The sequence below is a fragment of the Dromaius novaehollandiae genome, chromosome 17 (assembly GCF_036370855.1).
Source record: "Dromaius novaehollandiae isolate bDroNov1 chromosome 17, bDroNov1.hap1, whole genome shotgun sequence".
NCBI classification, from domain to species: domain Eukaryota; kingdom Metazoa; phylum Chordata; class Aves; order Casuariiformes; family Dromaiidae; genus Dromaius; species Dromaius novaehollandiae.
The window spans coordinates 5,141,323-5,167,506 of record NC_088114.1 but is presented as its reverse complement, the minus strand read 5'-3'; the positions used below and the strand labels follow the sequence as shown (position 1 = coordinate 5,167,506).

General features: G+C 39.9%; 1 protein-coding gene and 1 long non-coding RNA gene across 2 annotated transcripts in view; both read right to left on the bottom strand.

Annotated features, from left to right (window-relative positions):
• AACS (acetoacetyl-CoA synthetase) overlaps positions 1-26,184 on the bottom strand; it is a 49,337-nt gene extending 23,153 nt beyond the window's left edge. The window contains exons 1-7 of the mRNA XM_026114431.2: positions 25,931-26,184; positions 22,875-22,978; positions 18,060-18,180; positions 14,897-15,010; positions 5,391-5,488; positions 684-798; positions 39-120 (exon numbers count right to left, since the gene is read on the bottom strand). Of these exons, the coding sequence (XP_025970216.1) occupies positions 39-120; positions 684-798; positions 5,391-5,488; positions 14,897-15,010; positions 18,060-18,180; positions 22,875-22,978; positions 25,931-26,048 (752 nt within the window). The 5' untranslated portion in view covers positions 26,049-26,184. The remainder of the gene's footprint in view (positions 1-38; positions 121-683; positions 799-5,390; positions 5,489-14,896; positions 15,011-18,059; positions 18,181-22,874; positions 22,979-25,930) is intronic.
• Positions 21,082-22,867, bottom strand: LOC135330200 (uncharacterized). Its single transcript, XR_010392038.1, has 2 exons — positions 22,093-22,867; positions 21,082-21,645 (listed from the first exon to the last, which is right to left on the bottom strand). It is a non-coding gene; the product is annotated as an uncharacterized LOC135330200 (long non-coding RNA).

The following is a 26,184-nucleotide window of genomic DNA, read 5'->3' as shown; positions in this document are numbered from 1 at the left end:
GGGCAGTAGCAGCTCAAAAGCTCATTTTATCCAATTACCTGTTTGGAATCCTAGAAATATCTATGGTTTCTCTTGAGGAGACATATGGAATCACCACCACTTTTTTTAAATCTGGAAGCCCTGGAAGAAAGAAGAAAGAAAACATTACTACTTCCACTTATACAAACCAAAGGTCTTTTCTGTCAGTGTAATACACTGAGTAATGGAAATAAATTTAAATGTTAAGAAATCCCAGAAGACTAAATTCTTTTACCTAAATAAGATAAGATTTCCTTATTATTGCCAACCTTAAAAAAGAGACAGGCTTAAATCAACAAGCTTTAGTTCTGCACGATCTCTTTAGTAGCTTTCAGTAGCACTTCACATCACCTTAAAAAAAGCAAAAGTATCACTATTCCCTGTTCCCCCACTTATGCTACCTGCTGATTTATGCTGGTACAGGCACTGATATATTTAAACTAAGCTAGCAAAAGACTGTTATAATTAAGCAAGCAAAAGACTGGTTAGTTTTTACTCAAATCAGTTCTGCCATTCTAAATGGGATCCCTATCCACAGGGATGCTGGAAAGGATCGAGGACAGGGACAAGCAGTCAGAGTTGGGACTTCTCTCAGTGTCAGTACAGGCTTTGAGCACTCATAGAACCACAGCACAGCTGGGATTAGATGGCATGAAGTGAAATACCTTTTACCACACTAAGCAGCTTTTCCAAGTGGTTATGTTCTTTGCCATTGTATACAACAGCTTCAACAGAGAAGATGAGCTTAGGCTGAATTTGGGAAAACCTGTCCAGTACACCCTAGAGACAAACAAGAAAAACAACTTTAAAAAAATGAATTGCTAAAACAGGAAAACCTACTGGTTGCTAAATGCAAGTCTTGTTCCAAGCAAGGAACAAGGATAGAAATCGGCAGGAGAACTGTTAGAATTCTTGCCTACTTGTGTCTTTCTCTTGCCCTAGATCTTCAAGGCACACCAGGTTTATAACACCTTATTTCATGACCCCCACGTCTATCAACCTAACAAAGGAAAAATCACCACAGATCATCACAGAACATCATTCACTCAAGTACCAAGTTTACAATGGTATCTAAGCACTTAAAAACTCATCTTGAGAATCAAATTTATAAATTAATCTAAAGAGAATAAGCACCTGCGATGTGAGTAGGAGTTAAGCACTTAACTTATTTGAAGGCTCACAAGACTCCTATCTGCATCTTCAGACAGGTGCTCCGTACACCCTTGTGAAAGGACCCCAATGCTGCTTCAACAGTGTACTAACAGTTTGTTAGTTTTCATGGAAAAAGTGGAAAACACTTTAGACTTCTGCAAGATGCATTTATACATGGCAAGGTGGCACTTCACATGAATTCACAGCTTTGCTCAGCTAAGATTAGCAAAGGAAACTGTTCCACTGATTTTTACCAGCATGCCTAGATATTGCAAACACACACATACACACCGCTAGCAAGACTGCCACGGTTCCTTCAGGACCTTTGAGGTAGGACATATTCAAATGCCAAATTTTCAAGTGTGTTCTCCACTTAAGGTTGCTTTCAGGAATTTACCACAGCTATTATCACATTTTAGAGAATTTTCTGGCATTTCTTTTATTTTTCACATACACTGCATGCCACAGCCTTCCAGAAATGGATCTTTGTATTCAACAGCAACAAGTAAATCCTTTTAATAAAAGCTCTCAGAACACAGTTATGTTCATCCCTCTCTAGCTACATTACTTGAAACACTAAGAACCACAAGATAACTCAATATTATAAAACTGTCAGCTGTTTAAGAACAGGTCTCCTAAATCATGTTGCAAAACTAGACTTTGATCATGTGCCTGTTCTTCCCAAAACCTCATATCCTTATCTGTATCTTAGTTCATCTTCTACTTTATAGCTAAAATGAGAGTCTAATTACAGGCAAATTAAGAGACCAATGCAAAAAAAATCACAATCAAATACACTGTTAAACATCATCTTCCCATGCTGGGCTAATCAGGGTTGCAAGAGAGCTTACTCCAGAAGTGTGCAGCATGAAGTTGAATTTCCAACTGCCTTAAATTTGTTATCATACCCATTTCTTTGTATCCTTTTCAAAGAAATGACCACACAGTATAGATCCATGTTGAACACGGAGCATAGCCCCCTTTTTCTGTGCTGCCTAATGTTCAAAAATGAAGACCAAGGAGAGGACTAAGGGTATCCTAACAGAAGAAAGAAAAAGGGAGTGTAGTGTGAACTGCAAACTGAGACAACTACAGTTCTTGGGGTCTTATTAATCCTGCTAACACACCCAGCTGGATTCATTAGCACTGGCAGGATCAAATCCCACCGGGCAGCGTGGTGTGATACAAAGGGAATACAAACAGATGGAACATGTAATTGCTACACTGGAACTTTAATCCAACCAGATGGCTCAGCAAGGAATTGCTTTCATGAAAAGCTCAGGTATACCAGATATGGCTTATTCTATTAGATGAGCCTCAAATCCTGTATTAAAAATTGTGCAGGGTCCTATGAATGGAGCTGCACTAGCTTTACTAGGCCTTACCAAGTTTCTCACATAGTTCTAACAGCAGAGCTTCTTCTTAAACTTAAATATCCAACAGTCTCTTATGCAAGGCTGAAAAGAACCACTTTCCTACATGGATGTACCTACACGGATAAGGAGGACCAGAGAAATGAAGCAAAAGCTGTCAAGGGTGGCATTCTGTGTGGGAGGGAATTCACTGGTTCTCTGACAACAGGCTTCCCGCGTGCTTGCAAAGCCTTCAGATGTATGATATTCAGAGCCTGCAACGTGTAGGCAGCTCTGAGAAGTGCCATTCCTAAACTGCACAAAACATCTATATACAATTAGCTTTGAAATTAGATGTTGAAAACGATACATTATTTCCAAAACTTGAATGTGAAATACTCATTTATGTTAATGGTACTAACACAAGTGCACAAAAGGAGGAAAATCTATTCCTTAGGGTGGAAGCCAATATCCTGGAGGACCTCTGCTGATCTCCTTCAAGATGTTAGGTTTTGAATTCATGCCAACACATGCAGACTAGCCAAAGAAGAATAAATGATATTGATGGCACTGCTGCTCCAAGACTAAGTTTCATTAAAAAACTATCACAAAAACTAAATAAAGCTGGGCACTGAAAATAACAGCACATCAACATGGACAGAAAGCATACCCGTACTCTGTAATACAAGCAAAAATGAACAATCTTTCTCCAGAGGAGAGATCAAATAACATTGCAAAGAAAATACTCCATACTGTCATTTTCTGTGCAAGAAGAAAATATTTGTAGAACAGATTGATCATTACATGGTGTAATGATTTTTTTAATCTTTTTTTTTTCCAAATGATACAATCTTAAATGTAAAGAAATGGTATGCTGCTGCCCTCTAGCGCTAATCCAGGGATAATAGTTCTATACATTTAGCCAACTACCAGTATTAAACATTGAGGACATAAAATATCAACACTCCTGGGCAGTGTGTGTTCAGCAGTATATAAACAGTACATTCTCCAAATGTCTTCATGCAAACATTTAGGTAGAAGAAATAAAGATTCAATGCTCCATTTTAAATATTATTTTTATCTGCTACTGCCCATGATGTGCTAAGAACTTTCCAAAAAAATAAAGCAGAATATACTCCCAAACCTTCCAGCACACACTGTAATGTCTGTGTGAATATCATGAGTACTTTTACCATATTTTATTCCAAACTTTTGTTTTTCCAATTTTGTCTTTATTCAGAAGCCAAGTAACTTTTCCAACACACACTTGTCATGCCCATGATACACATGCTTCAGGGTCAAGATGCAAACGTATGTATGACTGTGGCGGACGAACACAGTTCTATTAATTAAAACTCAAATCACCATAAAAGTAAAAAAGTTTAACTATTATATGGAGCAATCTGACAGTATTCTATTTCAACTGCACATTTCTTTAAGAAATAATTTTCTTGCCCTCCTTCATATACAAAAACCTGTTCCTACACTGAAAAGGAGTCGATTAGGTTAGTGATATTACTCTGAAATCCCTCATCTTATTGAGAAATATAATGCCTTCTAGAAAAAGGGTGACTGAGTGTTGCTCAGTTTACTCACACAAGAGGCAGATGAAAGGGACTATTTAGGCAAAGAAACTGGAGCTTGGGTGAGCAGCTGGGAGAAAGATTTTGGAAGGGCTAAACCCCAAGAAAAGGTATGACTTGACTTTGTTGCATTATTGTTCATTTGCACACGTAGTATAATAAAAGCTCACAAGGACTGTGGACCTGCTTGAAAATCTCCCAGAGAGCTAGTTAACTAATGATACTCAAACTAGTGTGCTGAGAGTCATAAGCAACACATGAAAACAAGGGTTTTCATTCAGTTTGTGGCAGTTAGGTTTGTATCTTTGTACTTGGCAAAAGATGAAAGTCACTGAAATCAGGGCTACGTTATACTGTTTCCTCTAACCATGGTGCTATTTGGACTCTTTTGACAACACTGTTTAACATAAGTCCTTACAATGAACTTTCCAAAATTAACACTCAAATATCAGCACTCTAGAGGACAAACAGCTTTGATATGCTCACAGCAATCTAAAAAAAGCAGGTATTCCTCTTTATTTTGGTGCTTGGTTACATATCTTAATATTCTCATACATTTTTGAATATTAAAACTAGAAAAATCACTGGAAGAAAAGGAGTAGGTACATCACAAACATTATTGTGGACCAACAAAAAATTATCCCCAAGGCTAAATGCCCCTCCTGCAGTTAAACTAACTTCAGTAAAATTGTAAGAAGTCACAATGTGCACACCTGAGACCATACATTCATTGTCATAGGAAAATAAGGAGTCTCTCACACCAACGATGATATATTCTTACACCGTTTTTACTTCACTTTTTAGGGAGGCCACTCTGTAAGTAGCTTGCTGTTTCTCCTGCTTATGACCCATTAGGCCACTCATCAGCAGCTATCTCATTTGTCCTCAGCCATGGCCGTGCTTTCTCGTGATCCATCCATGAGCGAATATATCAAATCCCAGTTCAATATTACAGTGAGTAAGCAATCAGAAGGCAGCATATTCTTAACTGGGCCTTGATCTGAAATTGAGGAGTAGAAAGAAGGGATCTCCAAAGCCAGCTTGGGTATCCGGATACCTGATTTTGATGAATGGCAACTAGGTTTTCAGGTCCTTTGGCAACTTTGAATAATCTGAGCCCAAGTACTTTCCTTTCCTCTGCTAGAAAAAAAAATGGTACTCGGCTCTGTCACGAGGTGGCAGTAAGAATAAAGCAAACAAAATCCATTTGCCACTAGTTTGTCACTATCGCATCTGTCAGAATCATGACAGCTTTTCTGGAACACATAATAATAAGGCTACTCACATTAATGCCAAAATCTGGTGATGTTGAACTCCAAATAGCACCAATACTTGCAGCAGCCAGCATTGCTTCCACAGCATGAATGCTGTTTGGTAAGTAACCTAGGGCAGAAATTGAATGGTTAGATGTGGAAGAAATCTAAAAAACAATCAATACTTACAGTGTAAGCATCAGCCAGTTTACACAAAACAAGGGGGAAAAATAGACTGAAACATCATTTAATTAACTCTGTAAGTTTGCCACATCCACTCATAATGTCCTCATTCAAAGCCTAATCACCACAGTGATAGAAATAATTCCACTGAAAAGAACAGTTACGTCGGATTTGATATCCACAAAATTACTCTCAATCTACAAGTGTTGCTGTTTTATTAATGAGATTCTCAGGATGAGAAGAGGGCACATGGAGAAGGTGGACGGGGAGAAAGGGTAATTTAGTAGATTGAAAAAGCTACACAGAGACTAAGAATATTGCACCATGCAATACTAACAGGCCATTGCCATTAAGATGGCTAAATATCTGGAAGGAAAGATTAGGAATACTTGGTAGTATCTAGAAAGGGAGGGATCTCAAAAGGCGGCGAGTTTGGCTAATTGTTGATCTCTCATAAGGCCCTCTTACGCAATTAGGTCATGTCACAAGAGATGCCTTTCTCACACACCCCTTTGATACATTCTGTACTCAGCTATTTAATTTACCTGGAGAAGGATAAACATTTCATTGCTTGCTTGGCAGAAATGACATAAATAAGCTGGAGAGATCAGGTGACTTTTACCTGGCTTCACTCCTCTAATTGTAATCAACATGTACATGCTGACATATGCATGTACCACGCATCTGAAAGCAATATTCTATGTACAGACATTTGGAGCAGGAGGGTGGACAGGGTTTTCCTCATATTTTTGTTTTACACGTTAAGTATATCAAGGTTCCAAAGCAGAAATTCAATTTTACATACCTAAACTTCATCTGATAGGTGCTGCCAGAATCTTAAACACAAATAAGCAAAACCAGTGTCTCAGCTGAAAAGGGAATATGGCAGGACAAGCTCTGGAACATTCCTACCCAAAATTAGCTCTTCAGCTTTATCATCAGCCTGCAGCAAGCTTTCAAGATTCAATTTCACTTTATCAAGGCATACAGAAGAAAGGGATGTCAAAAAAGCTAGATTTTCAGCTGGCTCAGTTTAGGCAACTCTCCAGAAAGCCTGCTGTATGACAGAGGCTGGCTCTCCATTGATCAGAATCCAGCCTACAAATTAAGAACATATATCCAAAATTCACACTTAAACCACAGTAAATTAGATCAAAGATCTGTAGCTTCAGATAAGCCTTTTTAAGCAACTGAATGATGTCTAAGTACTTAAAAGAAGTCAAACAACTTCTACCACATAGCAAAAACTCACTAGTGTTTGGCTCTTTCCAAACTGAGAGATACTTACTGAAGTACTTTTCAGAACAGGAACTAAAACCACAGACCTTAGTATATGATTTCTATTATGTTTTAACTTTATCGAGTAATGGTACTGAGTTTGATTTTTCCAGTTTGTCTACACAGTTTGAAAAATCCATCCTTTTCCAACTGCATAAAGAATAGTTTATTTGAAAATTAAGTTTTAATTTAGACCAAGATGTTTCTTCATCATGATTTGAAGTGAAATTGGTTTTATTAATCAGACTCAACCAACTTCAGCTAATCTGTAAACCACTGTTTTTGGGAGAATCAACTTCAGTTCCTTTGAAAATAGTAAGCAATTTATACCCAACAGTTTCTGGAAAAAACTCAGTTATGTGTAAAAACCTCATGGCACGTCATAAGATGTAAATTGCTCATTATAGCTGCCTACAGTTTGTGGTGTTTCGTTCAGTTTTGTTCAGTAAAGTCTGTAAGTACATACAGTACAATAAAGGCTCAGTTTTTTATTTAAGATAAATCTTCCTCCAGAACAATTATTTGAAATCTATAGAACAGCCTGAACTGTCTTGCGTGATGGAAGCAGTTCTTTTTTTTAACTGATGCCAAATATTTCCACTTTGCATTTCTTAGATGGGCTTACCAACAAGTCCAACAGCACTGAAGACTAGAAGATGTCTCTTCAAGCTTTGAAGCAGTATGATCACCTACCCACAGCTTAGAAGCATTAGTTCTATTACATGCAAGTTCTCCTCTTCACTGCTCCTACAAAAGCCCTCCAGGCAAGTACACGAGTCTGTTTATTGTTCTGAACCAGACAATTAAATCATTACTCTCATTTGTCAGTTGGCTTTGAGGTTGTGCTCAAGTTGAGAGTATCAGCCAAAACTGCCAAAAGGCATGAAACATGTAATGCAACTTACTCTGCATTTCTACACCTTTATCTGATTGTTGAAGGCAAACAGCCTGCTCACCTGGATTTTCAGTCATAATCTCAAACACTGCACATCATGACTAAAAGTGTGGTTTTGTTCTAGAAGATCCTCCAAACATAGCAATAGATTACTTGTCCCTTAACAGCTCCCAAATCCAAAAGTTACAAACTACTTGTTGGTCTTTCAAATTAAAACTGGAATCTTGGAAATAAAAATGTTTTCTTCCTTTCTCACATCAGAGATTCTGCAAAACAATTACAGCTACATAACTATCATGCTTGTAAAACACTCTGCCTTTCACCGTGCTCATTGAGATATCTACTGAATCCTCGAAGCATTCAGGAGTTTGGCACAGGTCCTAAGTGGCTAAAACTTGGTAAACAAACATTGCTGACACAAGAGGAAAAAATCCAACTTTCCTTTAGTTGGATTCATTTTAGGGCTCACAGAACAATGACCTATGTGCAGAAGCTCCATACTACAGAAGGTTAGTGGCACAGCTATTTAACTAGAGTCTCTATGTTCCTTGATAAGATATTTTGGCAAAAGATCAAAATTGGAGTCTCAACCCAGGTAATGTCTACAGAAGATACATCTCTGGGCAGAACCCTCCCCCTTCTTGAAGTGGGTAAGAAAGAAGGAAACTATCTTCTTTTAATAGAAAGAGAGGAAGGAGGATTTTCATCCTCTCTTTGGGTGAACTAGAAAACAATTGAATAGCGGACTAAACACACACAAGTTGAGAACCAGCAGCTAGGAATTCAGAGTTTGTAGTACTAGAGGTCCTAGCAGTGTTCCTCCTGACTAATACATACAAACTTTCCATAAAGGCAAATGGAATAACTTTAACCTATGACAAAAACTCTAGGCAGGACAAGTGATAACTTACCAATACTGTATGGATTTTTTTAAAAGGTACTTTACAGCTTGATCTGTTCTGGACAGTGTTTTCTATTTGTTTAATCACTATTTAATCTAGTACATGCTGAAATTTAAAATGTACACATTCATTTATACTACAGTACTTTAATCAACAGAATAGATGAAAACTGTAGTCCAAAAATTTCAGGTGTAGTCATGCTGGAAACTATAGCAAATCTCATTTTCTCAAAGGGCTGAAAACACATTCCCTGAAAGCATCTAATGCCTTCGTAAAGCAGCATTAACGTGTAATCAGAAACAAAGGCATCCAAACATCTCTAGCAATCTGAATGGAAAAAACAAACAACAACAAAACTTGGACCATGCATCAAAGATTGAGTTTAAAGCCTTGAAAGAACGCAAAAGGAAGGAACAGCAGGGAGCTGCAACCAAAATATCCTCTCAATGGCTCATACTACTGATCCACCCTGGCTCTCAAATAGAAAGGAGGCAATTTCAAAGATCAGAGTTCCAGCTCCTCTATTTGATATTAGTATAGCATTTCATACTCTGGTAGGATTTTAAAATGGTCATCCTACCTAGCATTACTGCAGCCTCAGACTATTAGTACCAAGCTAATCTTCTTACACAGCTAGCTTTAAAACCCACGTAAGCAACCAGGGCTAATACAGTCACCATAGATAAAATACCAGCTTTAAACAATGTAATTCATTGATGTTTTGCTGAGGAGTTTTTGTGTGAACAGGGGGAAGATTGGTTTGCTTTTAACTGCTGGCTTGTAATAGAACAAAGCTGCCTACAGGGATACAATAGAAGCAACCTATCCTGAGATTAAAAACACAGACACTCCCAGTTTTATTCTGTTCCTGCATCAGTCACTGCTAGTGACCAAACAGATGGCCAGCGGGAGACCAGGAGTACTTCGCCCTTGGATTTGTGCAGCTTGGATTAGCCATTGTATCCATCTCTTCCAACTGTTCAAGTACCATTGACAGTATTGCAAGGTATCTTTAGAAGAAAAGGTGTTTCATCGCACATCTGCTTCAATTGTGTTTACTATTAAATACAATCTCCTCAGTTACGGAAATGAAAGATTAGGGAGAAATCAAGCTGAAAAAGTGCTGATGATGCTGCTTGTCCACCCACATTAACCCACCTCCGACTTAAGCATATTATTACTGTCATGATGCAACCATGAGAAACCATTTAACAAACTAGAAGATATGGTAAGTGCAATGAAAAGTTAAACTAGTCTTATCTTAGAGATGGTGAAGATTGGAAATGAAATTCACAGCAAAAAAAAAAAAATGTTAATGGTCTTGCGTAAGATTCTAACAGCTCAAGATCTTAAGTGATTTTAAGAGAAAATTGCAATGAAGGGGACCAGGGCCTGGCAGGCTGACTAGGTGTTAGACAACTATAATAAAGTGTCTCCCTTCTTATTTAGAAGCTGATTTTTCAGAAGCAGTATAAAAAAAAAATCACATCCTAAATTACCATATGAATAAGCCACATGAAGAATCACCCTTCCTTTTGCCACATGCCATAAATTTTGGAACAAATTAGGCCCCAGGGGATATTGGCCAACTTTGGGGAGTCTGATCTTTGATATCACAAGTGGGTGCGTGACTCAAGCTTTTCCACCCAGCACTTCACACCTCTTCCTCCATTTCCATTTGGGATTTGGAGAACAGCCAGCCTCAGCCTCCAATTGTGAAGTCCTTTTTCAGCCCCTCCAAAGACTGAAAATATCATCTGTCATAGGATGATTCACAAATGAAAGACAATTTGAGACTCAATCTAAAAAATATATATATAAATAATTGGATTGCTATTAAAAATCCTTTTGGATTCCTTTCATAATGGAAGTTCTCCCTAGATATGGGCTGCTGCCCAGGGCAAAGCAATCTGTCAAAGTCAGAAGTCCAGGACTCAGGGTCTGGGGGAACTACACAACAGCTCAACTGCTGGAGCTGATACGGGTTCATATGACTGGAGATTACAAGTCCAAGTCTCTCGCCAGCCATGGTAAGAGAGCAGAGTGCCGAAAAAAATTAGAGTGTGAGAAAATTGTCCAGAAGAACAAAAAGCACAAACTACACAGTGAAGACCCTAGACAATTTAAAAGGCTCTACCTGAGCCCAAAAATATACAGTGTTTTTAAGTAAACAAAGAAATTTTGCCCAGATTCATTAATCTCTTCTGTGTAGATAAAAGAAAGCAGCTTTGTAAGGACTTCAAGAGCAATGCATGTCTGCTTCCACAAATAAACTGTAACTCCTAATAAAAGTGTGCTTAAGCCATTGAAATGTTTGAAGGGCCCAGCACCAACACCTGGTACCTCCAGGAGCTGGGCAGAAAGTTCTCTTCCATGGAAGTGCAAAACAGGAAACTTTTCCTTAGGAAATGTGAGAAAGCCCAAGGAAAGAAACAGCTGCAGCTTAGTCAAGCCCTGAGAGCTTAACTCCACACATTTAAGAAGCTGGGATCCAAACAGAGCAGCCTGGTAAGACTAAAAAGCTAAAGAACAAATTTGGTGTCTAATATCACAATTAGCTACAGTCCAAATGCACATTTCACTTACACAAAAACAAATGTTCTTCTAGGAAGAAAATATACCCCAAAATTACAACAGGACATAGCTCACAGCCTACCACACTACCATTACTTGCTTTAGTACAGCTAGTTCCTTTTCAAAAGTCTCTGCAAGTTTTAACTTTGGCTACCTTACATACTTCATATGAAATAAAGGCATTCTAAAAAAACAAAAAGCTTCAAGCAAGGGAGTATGCAGAAGATAACACGTAGGCTACCCCAACTTGAAAGTCATCATGTGTCACTAGAAAGGTATTCCCTCCTTAGATACTACAACTTCTTTAAAATCTTTCCTGAAAAAATCCAGAAAAATCTGTTCTTCAGGAAGAAATCTCATAGTAGCTGAAATCAAAATCTTGTAGCTGTATTTGCTTTGGTACCTAGAGCTCGACAACAGAAACATATCCTTTATAGCTGAACATCTCCCCCTTTGTATTCATTTTAAGTTGACAGTAAGAACTTAAAAGTAATTGAAAAGAACTACTATAAGGAAACTTTGTGACAGTATAACATTTGCAAAAAAAATGACTTTTCTATAGTAATTCAAATATGTTAATAGATCACAAAAGCTTTAAAAACAAAGCAGTCTGGCCACATCACATATGTTTTTCCTTGCACTTTCAGCATATTTTTTTGTCCCTCTTTTCATTTATTTAACAGTAACACCACCAGATAGCCAGAGACTGCAATTATTAAACATCCAGGCTTCCCATTAGTCAATGAGCACATTTTCTCTTGCGAGAATAGGGCCTTAAAGTGCACAGCTAAAATCCTACTGTTCAGGTGGAAGTAAGTACTGACATTAAGGATGAATTATCAACAGAAGTTTGGAATTGTTTACATTTGCAAGCACATTTAAAAAACTGTATAAATAAATATAAAGCATATCAACAGTGTGCTACTTTATTCATGTGATTTTTTAATATCAGCTATGCTCTTTAATTAAAATGATATGCAAAGAGGTGAGCCAGCTGCAAAAGCAAACGAGATTCAAGAGTCAGCCAGCCTGCAGTTAGCTAAGCAAAATACTGTCATTAACTAAAAGCAATTGTTATTAAAATTGTAATAGCGTTAAAATTATAATAGCATTATTAGTATAATTATTACTACTAGTGACTCCAACAAGTATTTCAATAGGACAGTTGCTCCTCTTCTCCAGCTACAGGGCAGATTTCTCTGACACAGTATACCTTGGAGAACTGCTTACAAAACAAACACAAAATGATGGCCCCCAATTTTTTGCCTTTTCCCCAAAACAGTACTTCTAATGCTTTTGATAAGAACAGTTCTGTTAATCAAGACTCTGAATGGCACTTAAATTTGCACTTTAGAACACAAAGTCTCATGTAGATAAAATGGTTTAATCTTAATTCACAATGAATGTTCCCAGTTGACATGACTGCATCTGGTCATACTTAAACATTAATGTTCCATCTGTTACCCTAGAGAACAATATTTTCTTCTATTTTTCTATTAAAAAATCTCATTTAGGCTTTGTATATGGATGACTCATGCTAAGAAATGAACCTGAGAAATAGTAAAGCAGGAAAGAACAGCAGGTATCTATTCACACACAGACACCAAAGCTACAGCTGGAGCCGCTAATATCGTTTATAGCTACTGCCTGCCAACACTCACAAAGATTTTTCCATGCAAAATATTCATTCATACCAAAAAAATGACAACACATATCCAATAATTCCTCTTCTGAATTGTTCCACCACTTTGTCCACAATATATTGCAGCATATTATGGGATCTCAAACCAGTACATAGCCCATTTCTGTCACTTATATGTGAAATTGAATCCTTCATAACCAGCAATACAGATGCAAAGAACTGTTTGGAGAGCCCTGTTATGACATCTTTTTTATATTTATTTATTTAGCAATATGGTTTGGTGTACTAAATCTCTATGAGCATCAGTATACAAAACACACTGAAAACAGATTGAGTTCTATCAGGAGAAATTTCACTACGAAAGACAGAGTGCAATCAGTGTACTTCATGACAAGTAACATTCACAGAAAGTATTCAAAGAGGGTCAGCAAAAATCTGACTACAACTTGGACTGGTTTCATGATCTCCTCCTTTCCAGTTACAAGAAATAACTGGATACAGTTTACCAAAGTAGTTGTGGCAACTTTTTCAGATACATACAATCCATATTTATCATTTGATGTACACATCAGAGCACAGGTAGTAAAAAAGACTACACTTGTACGTTCTAAATACTCAATCTTTGTAGAGTAAAACTTTTCCTGTTCATTAGTTTGGTTTCAGACAGAGGCTGTTGCTTCTCAGCCAGTTGTTAGACATGAATTTGCCAGTGTTAAGATGGAAACTGGAGACAAAATTAAAGCATCTTAGCTTAAGTCTTCATTCAGGCAATCCTCCCTGTCCCTGATGGACGGCTCATACCTGATCAAGGATTTGGCTCTATAATTCGATGCAAAACACCAAGCTAACAGCTGTGATAATCACAAGTCCAGTTACCAGTTCTGTAGAATAGTCATACCGCATGTACAACGCATGAGATCTCTTGAGCATATTTTCCATCTTCATTTGCAGGTCATTACAGTGGTTTTAGTAAAAATAATAATGCATGGCCTTCTGTTTCCAAAGATACGGGTTCAAATTCTGGTTGGTAACATGCAGAAGATAAACCAAGCAGTTCCCTCACTCTGTGTTTTTACCACATCAGAATTTACACATACTTAGGAGAGTCGCCAAGTACTGCTCAAAGAACACATGATTCCAATAGTAAGATGGGTACAGAGATCAACAGAACTAGGTAGGAGTCAAGCAGCTTCGATGAGATTAGTTTTGACTTGCACCACACTGACAAACTAAAGAGTGTTTCCACAGAGCATGTGAAATGCAGACATGGAGTGACTTAAGAAGATCAAAAACAGCAATTCAGAAACAAAGTATACTGACAGAGCTGAGGCCAGCTTGAGTAACTCCCGTCTATGCCTTGACTGCGTACTGCGCAATCTGTTCACAAGACAAAGAAAAGTCTGTGTATACAGAAAAATCTGCATGATATTTTTTAGGCAGGACTAAGGCCCTCAACTTTCTCCAGAAAATGCTGCAAGTTACTGAAAGGATTATGGGGTTCTAACTACTAAGCTCTATTAACTTGTACTGGGATGATCTGAAAAGTTGCTGTTCATCAGCTGTCCACTGTTCTGCTGGAAGTCAGGGTTCCCAAAAGCACTGGTGCCAGAAAGGACTACATGTCCAGTCCTCAAGAACTGCAGTTCACAATGTGGCACATTACATGGGTCTGCAGGGACTTCAGCTGGCAAACAGAACAAAACTGGGAACCATAATTCCCAACACAGCCCCAGTTTGAGTCTGTCAGACCCCATGAATCAAAGCTTAGCTAGATACAAGATCTCCATCATTCCTGCTTCCAACAGAATGCTTATAAAAGACTTCAGTGAAGCAATGAAGTGTTTTCCTTCCCCCTCCAGTGCTTGAGAACTTGCAGGCTAATCCAGCTTCCTTCCCTCTAAAAACGTATTTCATACGAACATAAATGTGGCAGCACAACAGCCTTTTCTTTAGAATATTTCTGTGAAAGAGTATTTAATATTCATGTTTCTATAACCCTGACTACTCATTTGCACATTTCAAAGAAATTTCACCTCCTATCCTTCAAAAAATAAAGTTACTCACCCACAACTCTGTCTCCTACTTTAACTCCCATCTTCCTCATGGCTGCAGCATACAGAGCTACAGCTTGTCTCAGTTCTTCAAAAGTAACCTTCACAATTTCTTCTTTGCCTTCCTCTGAGGAAAAAAGATTTACAAGTACAACCAATCAGAAATTATACATTGCAACCCAAGTAGAATCTAGTACAAACAAATAATTCTGGAAGGAAGAGAATATGAAGCAATTCTAGGGAAAAAGTTCCCTCAATTATATTTTTGGCTTTTCAAGTTCCTCTTAGGCTGTACCAAGCTTTTCTTTTTAATAGGAATCCAGTATTAATCAATCAGTAGCATTCACTCAGTAGACATGAGGACTTTTTTTTCTTTAAAGGAAGGAACGTACGCCTCTGAAAATGCACGCTGATGATTGGAGAAAGGCGTGTTCTCAAAACGCATTCATGATAGATTGCACTCACTGAGGCTGCTCTCTAACACAGAAAGAACCACCTCATTTTCCCTTGTTGCTCCATTTCCTCAAGTCTCAGGAAGCAGCAGTAAGGTGTCAAACATAGATTTTAAGGCAAGTCATTGTTGAGTAGGAAATCACACACAGTTAAGGTCTCAGTTTCACTATGCTTTTTAAACATCTGTCTTTGCCAAGATACCACAAAGCATATACACCATACTGGACTACGTTCATTTCTGGAAAGATCTGCAAGGAGTTTTCATTTTTGTACTAAAATGTCAGATGTTATGTAAGCTCTTAATAAATCACTGCCAAAAGAAAACAAATCTAGACATTATGAAATGCAAAGTTTGTCATCCTAAAGGTCCACTCCTGTACTTCCTCAGTTTGACTCCCACAAACCACTTGGTCCATCCTATTTCCAGTATCCAGCGTTTCTCATAAAACCACACATGCCAAGGATGCAGCAACAAAAATGCACTGCATTTGTCTTTCCAGATCAGCTACAATAAGAATGATTTCCTCAAGCAGGGGACATATTTTTTCTTTTGCCTTCTTAGACATGCACCCAGGTAAATTTATACCAACACAGAGCAACAGAACAGGTGGTGATGTGAAGCAATGTAATGTGTTAGGCATAGTTACCTGAGCAGAGCCTACCCACAGATTGTGTTCCCATAGAACAACAGGTAACAGGACTGTGGGATGCCGAGCTATGGTTCGGGCGCCCAGGAAAAGGGGGCCTTACTGAATTACCAAATAAAAGATTCACAGTGGGAGCCAGTAACTAGGAAAATGGTTTAGCAAAGTTTTATGTACATTCCTGTGCTCTTTTACATCCATGGAGCTCCCACAGAATCATCCCTAGTAATTTCAGGAACCTGACACAGGTTCCCTAAGCCCTACTCTGACCTAGCAGCGAGAAGTTTAAAAAACCCACACCACACACACCGACTTAAGAGAACTTAAGAAAATTAGACAACAGACGGTCAGGAAAAAAAATTCAGGTCGGCCTCTATTCACTGCAAAAGAGTAAATGTATTCATTCACTCTACTCAAGCACTGATTCAACTGTGAAATAATTTTGTTCCTGTTGATATTGTCCCCCATGATTATGCTGCACAAAGCAGTGAGTCTCCAGTATACCCAATGATGTCCTAACAAGAAACAATACCTAAAGGGATAACGTAATCATATCAAACCAGCTAATTCACTAAGTTGCTAATGATTCCTTCAATAATTTGGACAAATATTGGAGAAACTCGTTTTTCTCAAGTGATGCATTTAACTTTTAATGTTTATCTGGAGACAACAGAAATCAATCGTGTCAATTCTACCTAAGTTTAGAGTCAACTTACTGATTGGTGTTTGGCTTTGAACTACTGCAAATGGCTTGTTTAAACAATAACTATATTGATTTTCCCCCCACTAGTTAATACATAAGAAGCTTTTCTAAAGGTCTTGGAATTTCAAAGTGATAAGTTGAAGCTCATCATTTTGAAGCCAGCTTTCTGTTACAATCCTCATTTCTATCAGACTTTAGCAGATGAATTCTTATTACACCAAAACAGGGTCACAGACTTTCCCATCCTCTCTGAACTGAGAGCTGATTTTATGTATATGATCAGAGAGCTTTGTTTCAATACCTGTGAGCAGTCAAATGCAACTGGTAAGTTTCCTTTCTTCAGAACTAAGCTTCCAGAAGAGGACTCTGCTGTCTCACACTGCTTTGTTTGTTTTTAACAGCTATCAAAGCTGTTGCCATACCCCAGAAGTCAGAAAACAAGACCTAATACCCATGCAATCAATCCATAGTTTTGTATAATTTTCCCTGCTAATGAGCTTTAAGGCTGCTTTGTTTATTGTTAAGCTATTAAGCAGCATTGTGTCTTGGTCAGTCTAATGAGAAAGATTAGGTCCAGCTAAAGAAAAGCTCCAAATACAATTCAGTAAAGAGGCACTCAGACATACCTGCACAGAAGCTAAAGCCATCTAACAGAGATAAGAATCACTTTTAAAAGTTACAAATGTCAGCAAACATATGGAAGGGTCTTCATTATCTTAACTTTACTATCCCCATACTATGCTGAAACTGTGATTTTCCTAGACTTAAATCTTCCTCCATACAACAAAAAATTAGGGCTGAAGTTTAGTGTTCGAGAAAAGCAAAATTTTGACTCTCCCATGCATGTAACTCTCCTTCCTTTCAATACTGGCAAAAAAAAGAGAGCTAATTCCTACCCATGCCATACGTATTCCTTAGCATTCCTTACGTATACATATTCCATATGTATTCCTTTTAACTTCCTAACAGCAAAGGAAGGGGTAGAGGGTGGATGGGAAAGGCAGTGCTAAAAAAGCTTCCTGAGGGCAAGCATTAGGCAAATGTATGAAAAACATGAACTAGTGGCTCAAGTAGCGAGCCATGCTAAACACAGCATGACTTCCACTACCTTGGTGCAGTTAAGCACATTTTAGTAGAAGAAAATCTGATTTACATTGCCAAGAACTTTTCAGAACAGGATAACTATATCCCTGGAGCATATTTCACCTTATTTTGAGGACCAAGATCACAGATTCTGCAGAGCTGACAGCCTTATTCTCTGCTTCTCTCTTCATGCAAAGCCAGTTTATTTCAAGGTTTCAGAAAAGGCAGAGCTGTTTTAAAGTTCACAGGACTTAGCCTTAGAAATAAACACAAATAAAGGTACTAATACTTACTCGCTGCATAAAGTGCAATCTTGTCATTCTCCTTGTGCTTTAGGAGATTTTCTGCATAGTTCAGTCGGCTGCCTTTAAACCATTCTGGGACATCTGCAATACTTTTAGATGTATCAACCACCTGAAGAATAAAAGATACATTTCTGGAAAACTGTAACATCATTTCCTTTTTCAGAGCATTATACAGATGTTAGTTACTTATTTTCATACTCTTAATGCACTCCATTAGGCAAGAACCATTTCCCCATTTGCGGATAGCAAACAGACAATAGATCCTGCAATTACAAGCCTAGGAAGATTAACAATCTGTCAGCTGTCACAAGCAAAGTCATAATTAGAACCAGACTGAAGAAGTTCCTAGGTCTGCTTTCAGTCCAGCCTCAAATATGCAAGTGAGCCAAACCAGTACAGCTATACATAAACTGCAAAACACAGGCAAACCACAGTACCTGCCAGAGTTTTGCTTCTAGGAACATCCAGAGCAGGGACTTAGCTACAGCATACTGCAGCTCTCTACCAGGCCATACAGGCCAGCTTTCCCCTCATGAAAGCCAAAGCATGAAAGGTGAGAGCATCCAGATTTGCCCAACATGAGTCACAAAGTGCAGAAACCAACATCAGCAACTGCAGCAAAGGTAACTCAAACAAGTCACAGGCTAAAGCAGTGACCTCTACAAACATAACTAAAAAGTTTGATCTTGTTTTTATTCTAATTCTCCGTTTTTTAAGATTAAGTTGCAATAAACAAAGACACCACAGCTTCATTCAGAGTGCAAAAGCACTGCTACTAGCCTCTACAACTAACAAGCATTGTACTGTAAAGTATCAGAGTGCATGCTTTATCACTGATTTACTCTCTTCTAAAAAGAGGGTTCAACAACTTGATAAAAGCATATTAAATAATTTACCATTTGGGACTCCCAAGACTTGAGAAGAATTGAGAAGTACAATGAAAGGAAGTTACAAAAATAAATTCAGTTGAAACAACTTTTCCTACCATCACAAACTAATTAACACTCTCAATGAGAATTAAATTACCCCCAGTAAGTCACATTTAAGACTATACCTTTAATAACAATAATAGGAAAAGAGGATCTTGGTATATTTCAAAGGTTTGTATCCTCCATCCTAAATGCCTCAGTGTTTAGATTCAGCTGTCCAGCAGCACATGTTCTGCAATTTTTAAACGGAAACTTTATTGTATAGCTGTGTTTTTGAAAGCTTCAGTTTATGCCCTCAGGTTCTAGAACATGAACTGCATGGGCATTACTGGAAACAGAGCTCTTCTGAGCCAAGTATAAGGCTCTATTCCGAAAGCCAGCTAAAATTCGAAATGCCTCATTCAAAACGAAACAAATGTTTATACTTTGAGATGTACAGTACAAAATTGATGTTTTTAGACAAAGTTAAAGCTTATGTGGAAACCACAAGTGAATTTGCTGAAATTAAAATGCCAAGTAGATCTGTGGTCATAAAAATTAGTTAGAACTGAATTCTCCTAATGCTTACACAACTCATCAACCCAGGTTGCAGAAATAATTCTTGTATAGCAATATACTACTGCAGTAGTTAGAAGCCATTCTTTAAAACCAGACTTATTACTGACTCAGCTTTAACAAAACTGAGCAAAAAATAAGATCTAATTTTTCGTGAAGCTAAACGTCCCTTCTAAGAGCTCTACCAGCATATGGTACAAGATCCACCTACTTAATGCTCTATTTTTTCTACTAGCATGATGCCCAGAAATCCTAGTTAGGCCCAATATCACTTTTGTGGTGCTACTTCATTATATGAACGAACTGGTCTCTCCCTTAAAAGGGAGTCCTTGGCAAGCAACAGAAACTCTAGATTTGCTAGCAGTTTAGCAGCTGACCATTCCTAGTTCTAGCATGGGTATAAAACCCACAAGCCTTTCACTCAGGCTTCAGAGCCCACTTTAAGTGCTCAGCAGCTCTGCTGAGAAAGGGAAGGAACTGCTGCTGACAGTAGCATTGCTGACATGAGCCCTCACTAAATGAGTAGGGCTTTACTCCTACTCACAGCAGTACTGAGCCATACAAGGCCCATTTGTGTGGTTACGAGAACAGGCCAGGTATCAGCTACACTCCTATGCCACCAGCTGCTGTTCTACAACTGTTCTTCACAGCAGCTGAAGAGAGAGTGACCACTTCCCTAGCCTCACAAGCTAACAGGCAACTCATGTTTATCAGCAGTACCCTCTATCACATCTACCGCATGTTTTTTAAGCAACCTGCTGTAAAACTATTAGATAATAGCACTGTCTGCTATTAACATGCATCATGCCACTGAAAGTTTGTGTTTACCCTAGGCACTAATTGTAAGCACAGACCATATCTTTGAGAATTAAATTTTACCATTAATATGAAAGACAGACAATCCCTACACTGAATTGTGCTACATGTAGTGTTTTGTACAGGCTGGAGCAAAACTGCAAGCCTCATGAAGAGTTAAGGGATCAGACACTACCAGAATGCTCGAAGCAGCCCCCCTGCCCTCCCAAATACCCCACAAGATGAAAGCTATCAGGTGCATCTCAGGAGTAAAGCACAGAGGTTTAGGCTGTATTTCTCAATCAGCAGCTACTTGTAACTTGACACAGCAGATGACAGTGCTGTCACACCAGAATGGCTTTATATGCTGTACCCTTGGTCTTTTCAGAAATGACATGGGTATCTATTGCTATTGAGCTACATCAGCATGTATAAACAGCATGCTTAACACCTTTACTAAGTTAAAATGAAATGCTGGCTATTATTTCACCTGAGGAAAGCATCCATTTCAGCACAAGAGCTTTCTGCAAACAGGAAAGCTGTTGCTGTTTCAATTTACAGACTTTGTGTGCCTCCAGAGCTCCTAGAGGAAAAGGAAAATCTTTCCACTGACTCCAAACTGAGACTGATGTAGATGCTCATATTACATTACATACATGCAAAGTTATTATTCCAAGAATCTGACTTGTGAAAGTAGAGATGTTTCACTGGTTAGGAACAAGGCAGTCAAATGTGGTTCATGAAAAGCTTTATTCTCATCAAAGCGTAACACTTGCTGACAAACAGCAGGGATCAAGCTGCAAGAAGCCTCAAGCTCTTCAGCTCTTTGCTGTCTCAGAACAGTTACAATGACCAGCCTTTCCTCCTGACATCCACAAGAAATGAATCAATGGCAAGGATTTTCATGACCAATCACATCTTCTAGGCTCAAGAGAACTTGAGCCAAGCCTTGAAGCTGATACTTCAGTACTGACACTAAGGGGAAGGTAGAGGCTGACAATAAGTTTCATAAGTAACAGACAAAGTACTGCAGAAGAATATGCCCCTTCAACTGCCCCTTGTTCTGTGGTCTCAATCACAGCAAGGTCCTTCTCTGAGCTTTCAGACCCACCCCCCCACCTGCTGCTTCTGCACCAACTCTAGTTAAAGCCTTCCTAGGCATGCCTGCCTTCTTGCTTCTCATCCTCAGGTTCACTTTGGCCACCATTGCCTGGTTTAGTCTCCCTTCAAATTGTCCAGTCACTGAATATGCCAACAGTGGTGTCTGTAAGGACAGACTTCCCAAAATGCCCATCCTGCAAGACAAGAGAACAAGTAGTTTTACTCACTGTTCAGTTTGCTCAGTACAGATAGAGGGGTGGAAGATAGTTGCTCTGAACTGTTTGCTCAGGACAACTTAAGTTTGTATAGTAATTCAGAAAAACTAGCCTTGCTAACAGCACAGAATATGAGGAGAAAGGAGAGGACAGGGCAAGTACCCCAAATTTAAACCAGCTAGACTTTGAACAACTAATTATAGAAGTTATGAAAAGGACTAGGAGAGCATTTACAGCTAGACTACACATTTCAAGCAGGCCAGTTCTTGCATTCTTGCTGATTTTAATCACTAAGGAGTGGGACAGGCTAAGACAGAAACACTGTCTCACATCTGAGCATGCAATTTCAGGGCTGGAGTTAAAGGAATAAACTGCTAGTCTATCACATCATGCAATAGAAGTCTGAGAGAAGGAAATTAATCTTACCAGTTTCCTCTGCAGAACTGCTGGTACTGCAAGCATTCTCAGAACAAATGGCCTCCAGGGATTAAGAGCCAAGTTCAGACCCCTCTTCACTAAGTCCCAGGACAAGGGGAAGACTCAAGCTTTTGAAGTGATTAGTCCACCCACAGATTAAAAACCACAGGTTGATGTTGATATCCCATGCCAGCAGTGTATGAGAATTCCAACTTTGTCCTCCATTTGGAAGGCCAAGTCACCTTTACCTCAAAGGTGCTCCGTGGCATGGTCTGGTATTCCACATGTGGAGCCACCACTGTTCCCTCAAAGGCATTTCAAGCCTACATATGTCTCAAGACTTCCAGGACCAAGTCCACAGAACTGGAGCGGAACAGGTGTGCTTATCAGGTAGGCTGGCTCAGGGAACATAAGCACAAACTTGACTGCCTGTCAGCATTTCAAAAGCAGAATGCTATGCCACCATCATAATCAAAGAAGGCAGTATCAGTAGAGTCCTCACATAAGCAGCCAGAGGACTGCCAGGGTATTTTAGATCCCAGGACAAGGACATTACAACAGTGAGAACTGTTCTAAGACCATAGATATTAGTTCCAGTGCACAAAAACACATGAGCAACAGAACACTACAATCCATTACACAAAGAAATCCAGGACTGTACACATGGAGTTCATGTTAACTGTACAAGTGCTTTCTCAGTAGCAGTTTAGTAGGTTCAGGAGCAGGTCAAAAGATTGATTGTAAAACCTCATTGTCTAAAACAGTTGCATGCAACACAAATACTGACTTACCTCATCATACAGGTGAGAGCATACAATGTCACTGAACTTCCAGAATTCTGCCCAAAAGTCTGAGAAGGATTCCACCGACCACTGGTATAAGTCATTGTAGGTGGCTAGAAGTAACGGATAAGTATTAGTGTAACAGAGAATTACAAGTCAGACAGCAAACTACTATTACGGATGTCTCAGTTCAAGACCCATGGCTGAAAACAACCAGGAAGATACGATTATAATGACTATAATCACTTCTTTGTTCATGCCAAGTGACCACAGCATCAGAAACAGCCTATTTGAAAACCTGAACAGATGGTCTCATTTCACCTGACTGCTTTACAAGCCATTAGCCAGTACACTGAGAAAGGGACTTTCCTAGTAGATCTGTGGAACATATCTTCCCTCACCAAAATTCAAGAGCTAGACAGAACAGTCTTACTTGTTGATAACACCTCCACTCCCCATCACATCAACATGATGCTTTAATACCATACCAGATGATCAAGTCTCAGTGGGCACAAGACAGTGGGCACACTTCTTGTGTGGTTCTAGCCTAGGACCAAAGACCTATTGATGGCATGGAGAATAGCTTCACTTGTTATTCAGCTGCAAGATTGACAGCACTACCATGAAGCAAGCACGAATTCCTTGTAAAATAAGGGGTCTGACAAATTGCAGCTTACCTTTTCAAGCTAAAGCTGCATAGATGTCTCAGGTGAGACAAAATGAGATGTTTATTAGCTAGATATTACATCCAAGAAGTGGCATCAGGAACACTAAAATAAGCAGTTTAAGTTTTACATGATCATGAAACAGATGGAATAATCTGAGGAATGCAAACAAAACCCAAATACTGAAGTTGAGGTTAAAGTAGTTTTAGGTATGAACTGAAGCATCTTATCACCAGCTTAACAGGTGATATTCAAGTCATTCATATCAACTGAAGCTGTGCCAAAGTGTGTATTCATATTGAGTGCGTATTGGCTATCAGTGGCAAGTGGCATGTTTCCTGCTCTGCCAATTGCATTTCCTATTTGATGCTTTTAGCTAAGCCACTTGAAGTAGTTTTCTCCAATTATCTTTGGTTTATCATCCTGTTATCCAATTGATTGCTTCAGAAGTCATCTTTGTCCTCTTTCTACAGGTAGGACATCTTCCAGCTTTAAATGAGAATAAAATTGGAGACACTCTCTATACTATTATTCACCCTTGATCACTACAAGTGCTTGCCTACCCACTCTGTCCCTGTCACATCTTATTCTGCACAGTCTTTTCAGTCAGTGTAAGATTACCCACTAGATATTCATACATCAAGAATTTGTCTTTGCTTCCACCATGTCAGACCCTGCCATAACTCAGTTTTTGCCTACATATCTGCCTCAATCTCAGCCTCCAACTTTTTTTAAACACTCCACCCAAGTTGCTCTTCACTATTTGTACATAGCAAATTGGTGTGGGAACAAGACCTCCCTAAAGCTAACTTCAAGCTTCTGTCTCCTCCTTCAAAAACCAATTACAGAACATGTTCCAAATCATCCGATAATTGTTAAAAGCTATAGCCACCACTAGATTGGTTTGTTACACTATGAAGAACAGCTTGTTTGTCTTGTCTATACAGTTTGTCTCCAAAGGAGCTTTTGCACGCAAGTCCTTCAGGGCACAGACCTGTTATTTAGCAATGAAACATTGCATCTCACTGCTACATTTTCAGGGTTGGACAGAGCCATGGTGGTAAAATGTTTGTACTGCCTTTAGATCTTCTCAGTAAGTCCCTATCTTGATATTACATAAAGAATCCATTCTTTCTTCCTAAATTGCACACAGACCAGTGATCATCAGTTTGAAGCTAGTGGGAGTGGACAAAGATTCCTATATACGCACAGGAAGCTACTCACAAGCCAACACAGCCACATCTAAATGGTGGGAACATTTCTGATCATTTCAGCTGTAAACATGGGCAGCCCATCTGAAACAGCACTCAGTCACATGAGTGCAAGCTACATGACATTTGTATCTGAAAGTCTGCTAAAATCCTGCAGTAACTTGCTTCCTATGTAGCAGAGCTCTTGGACACTATACATTTCAGTGTTTAAGTGGGGAATTTCCCAGTAGTCAAACCAGTGACCCAGCTAAGACTTGTTTTCCAGGCATGAGTTGTTAGAAATGTCCCATAAGTTGCTCATACTCCAGAACACCTTGACTTACAGTATATATTGACTGACAAGCCTGCCAGACCACTTACAAGCTACTCCCACCACCACCCATCCTAGGGCAGGAAGGTTAAGAAGACAGGAAAGCTACACAACATACTTTGGACACAAATATTGAACACAGACAGCATAAAGGAAGCTAGTCAAAACTGAGGAGTCAGATCCCCATGTGCATTCAAACCAAGCTGATTCATGGGCTGGAAGAGCCCACAACAGCAATCCCTGATCCCTGGATACCAGGCTTGCAGCTAGCAGTCATCAGAATCTGAATAATTTGGGCTGGAAGACACCCTGGAAGGAGCCTACTCCAATCACCCTGTTCAAAGCAGGGTGAAATTCAAAGCCATGGGATTGTTAAGCTACCTCAGATGACTACATACCTATTCACAGACAGACAGGTATTTCTGAATGAACATGAAGCAGAGCTTGAACTGCCATAGCTTGGGCAGATCCATAGCAAAAAAAAAAAAAAAAAGCCTTGGTTCCCATCACTAAACCAACTGACACCTCACCCTCCGCTTCCCAGCAGCGAGTCAGAATTAAACTAAGCAGTCACCTCCAAAGCACGAGGACGGGACTGCAAGCACGGCCTCCGCGCAGGCCTCCGCCACCCCCTTGGGGCAGGTGAGGGCACCGCGCTGCGGCTCACCTGGGCCTCCCGGCCACCACCGCAGCGGCCCCGCTCGCCTCCGCCCCCGGCATCGCCGCCTCCCCGCTCGGCGGGAGGCCTCCGCGGGCGCAGCACCGCGCCGCAGCCGGGAGCCCCCGCGCCCTCCCGGGGCGGGGGGAGACGCGCCGCCCGCACCCCGCGGCCCCCGCCCGCCTCAGCGCCGCCCGGCAGCGCCCACCCCCGGCGCTCACCCAGGCGGAGCCCGCAGCTGCTGGCCACGGCGGCGCGGAACCGGTCCATGTGGGTGTTGCGCTTCGTGTCGGGCTCCCACATCACCTGCGACTCCATGATCTCGGGCTCCCGGGACATGGCGGCGGCGGCGGCGGGCGCTGGGGACAACCGTCACCTCCCGCCTCAGCGCCGCTTCCGCACCCCAGCCCTCACTGCGGGCCCCTCCGCCGGGCGCGGCCCTTTAAGGGGCGGCGAGCCGCGCCGCGCCCGCCCC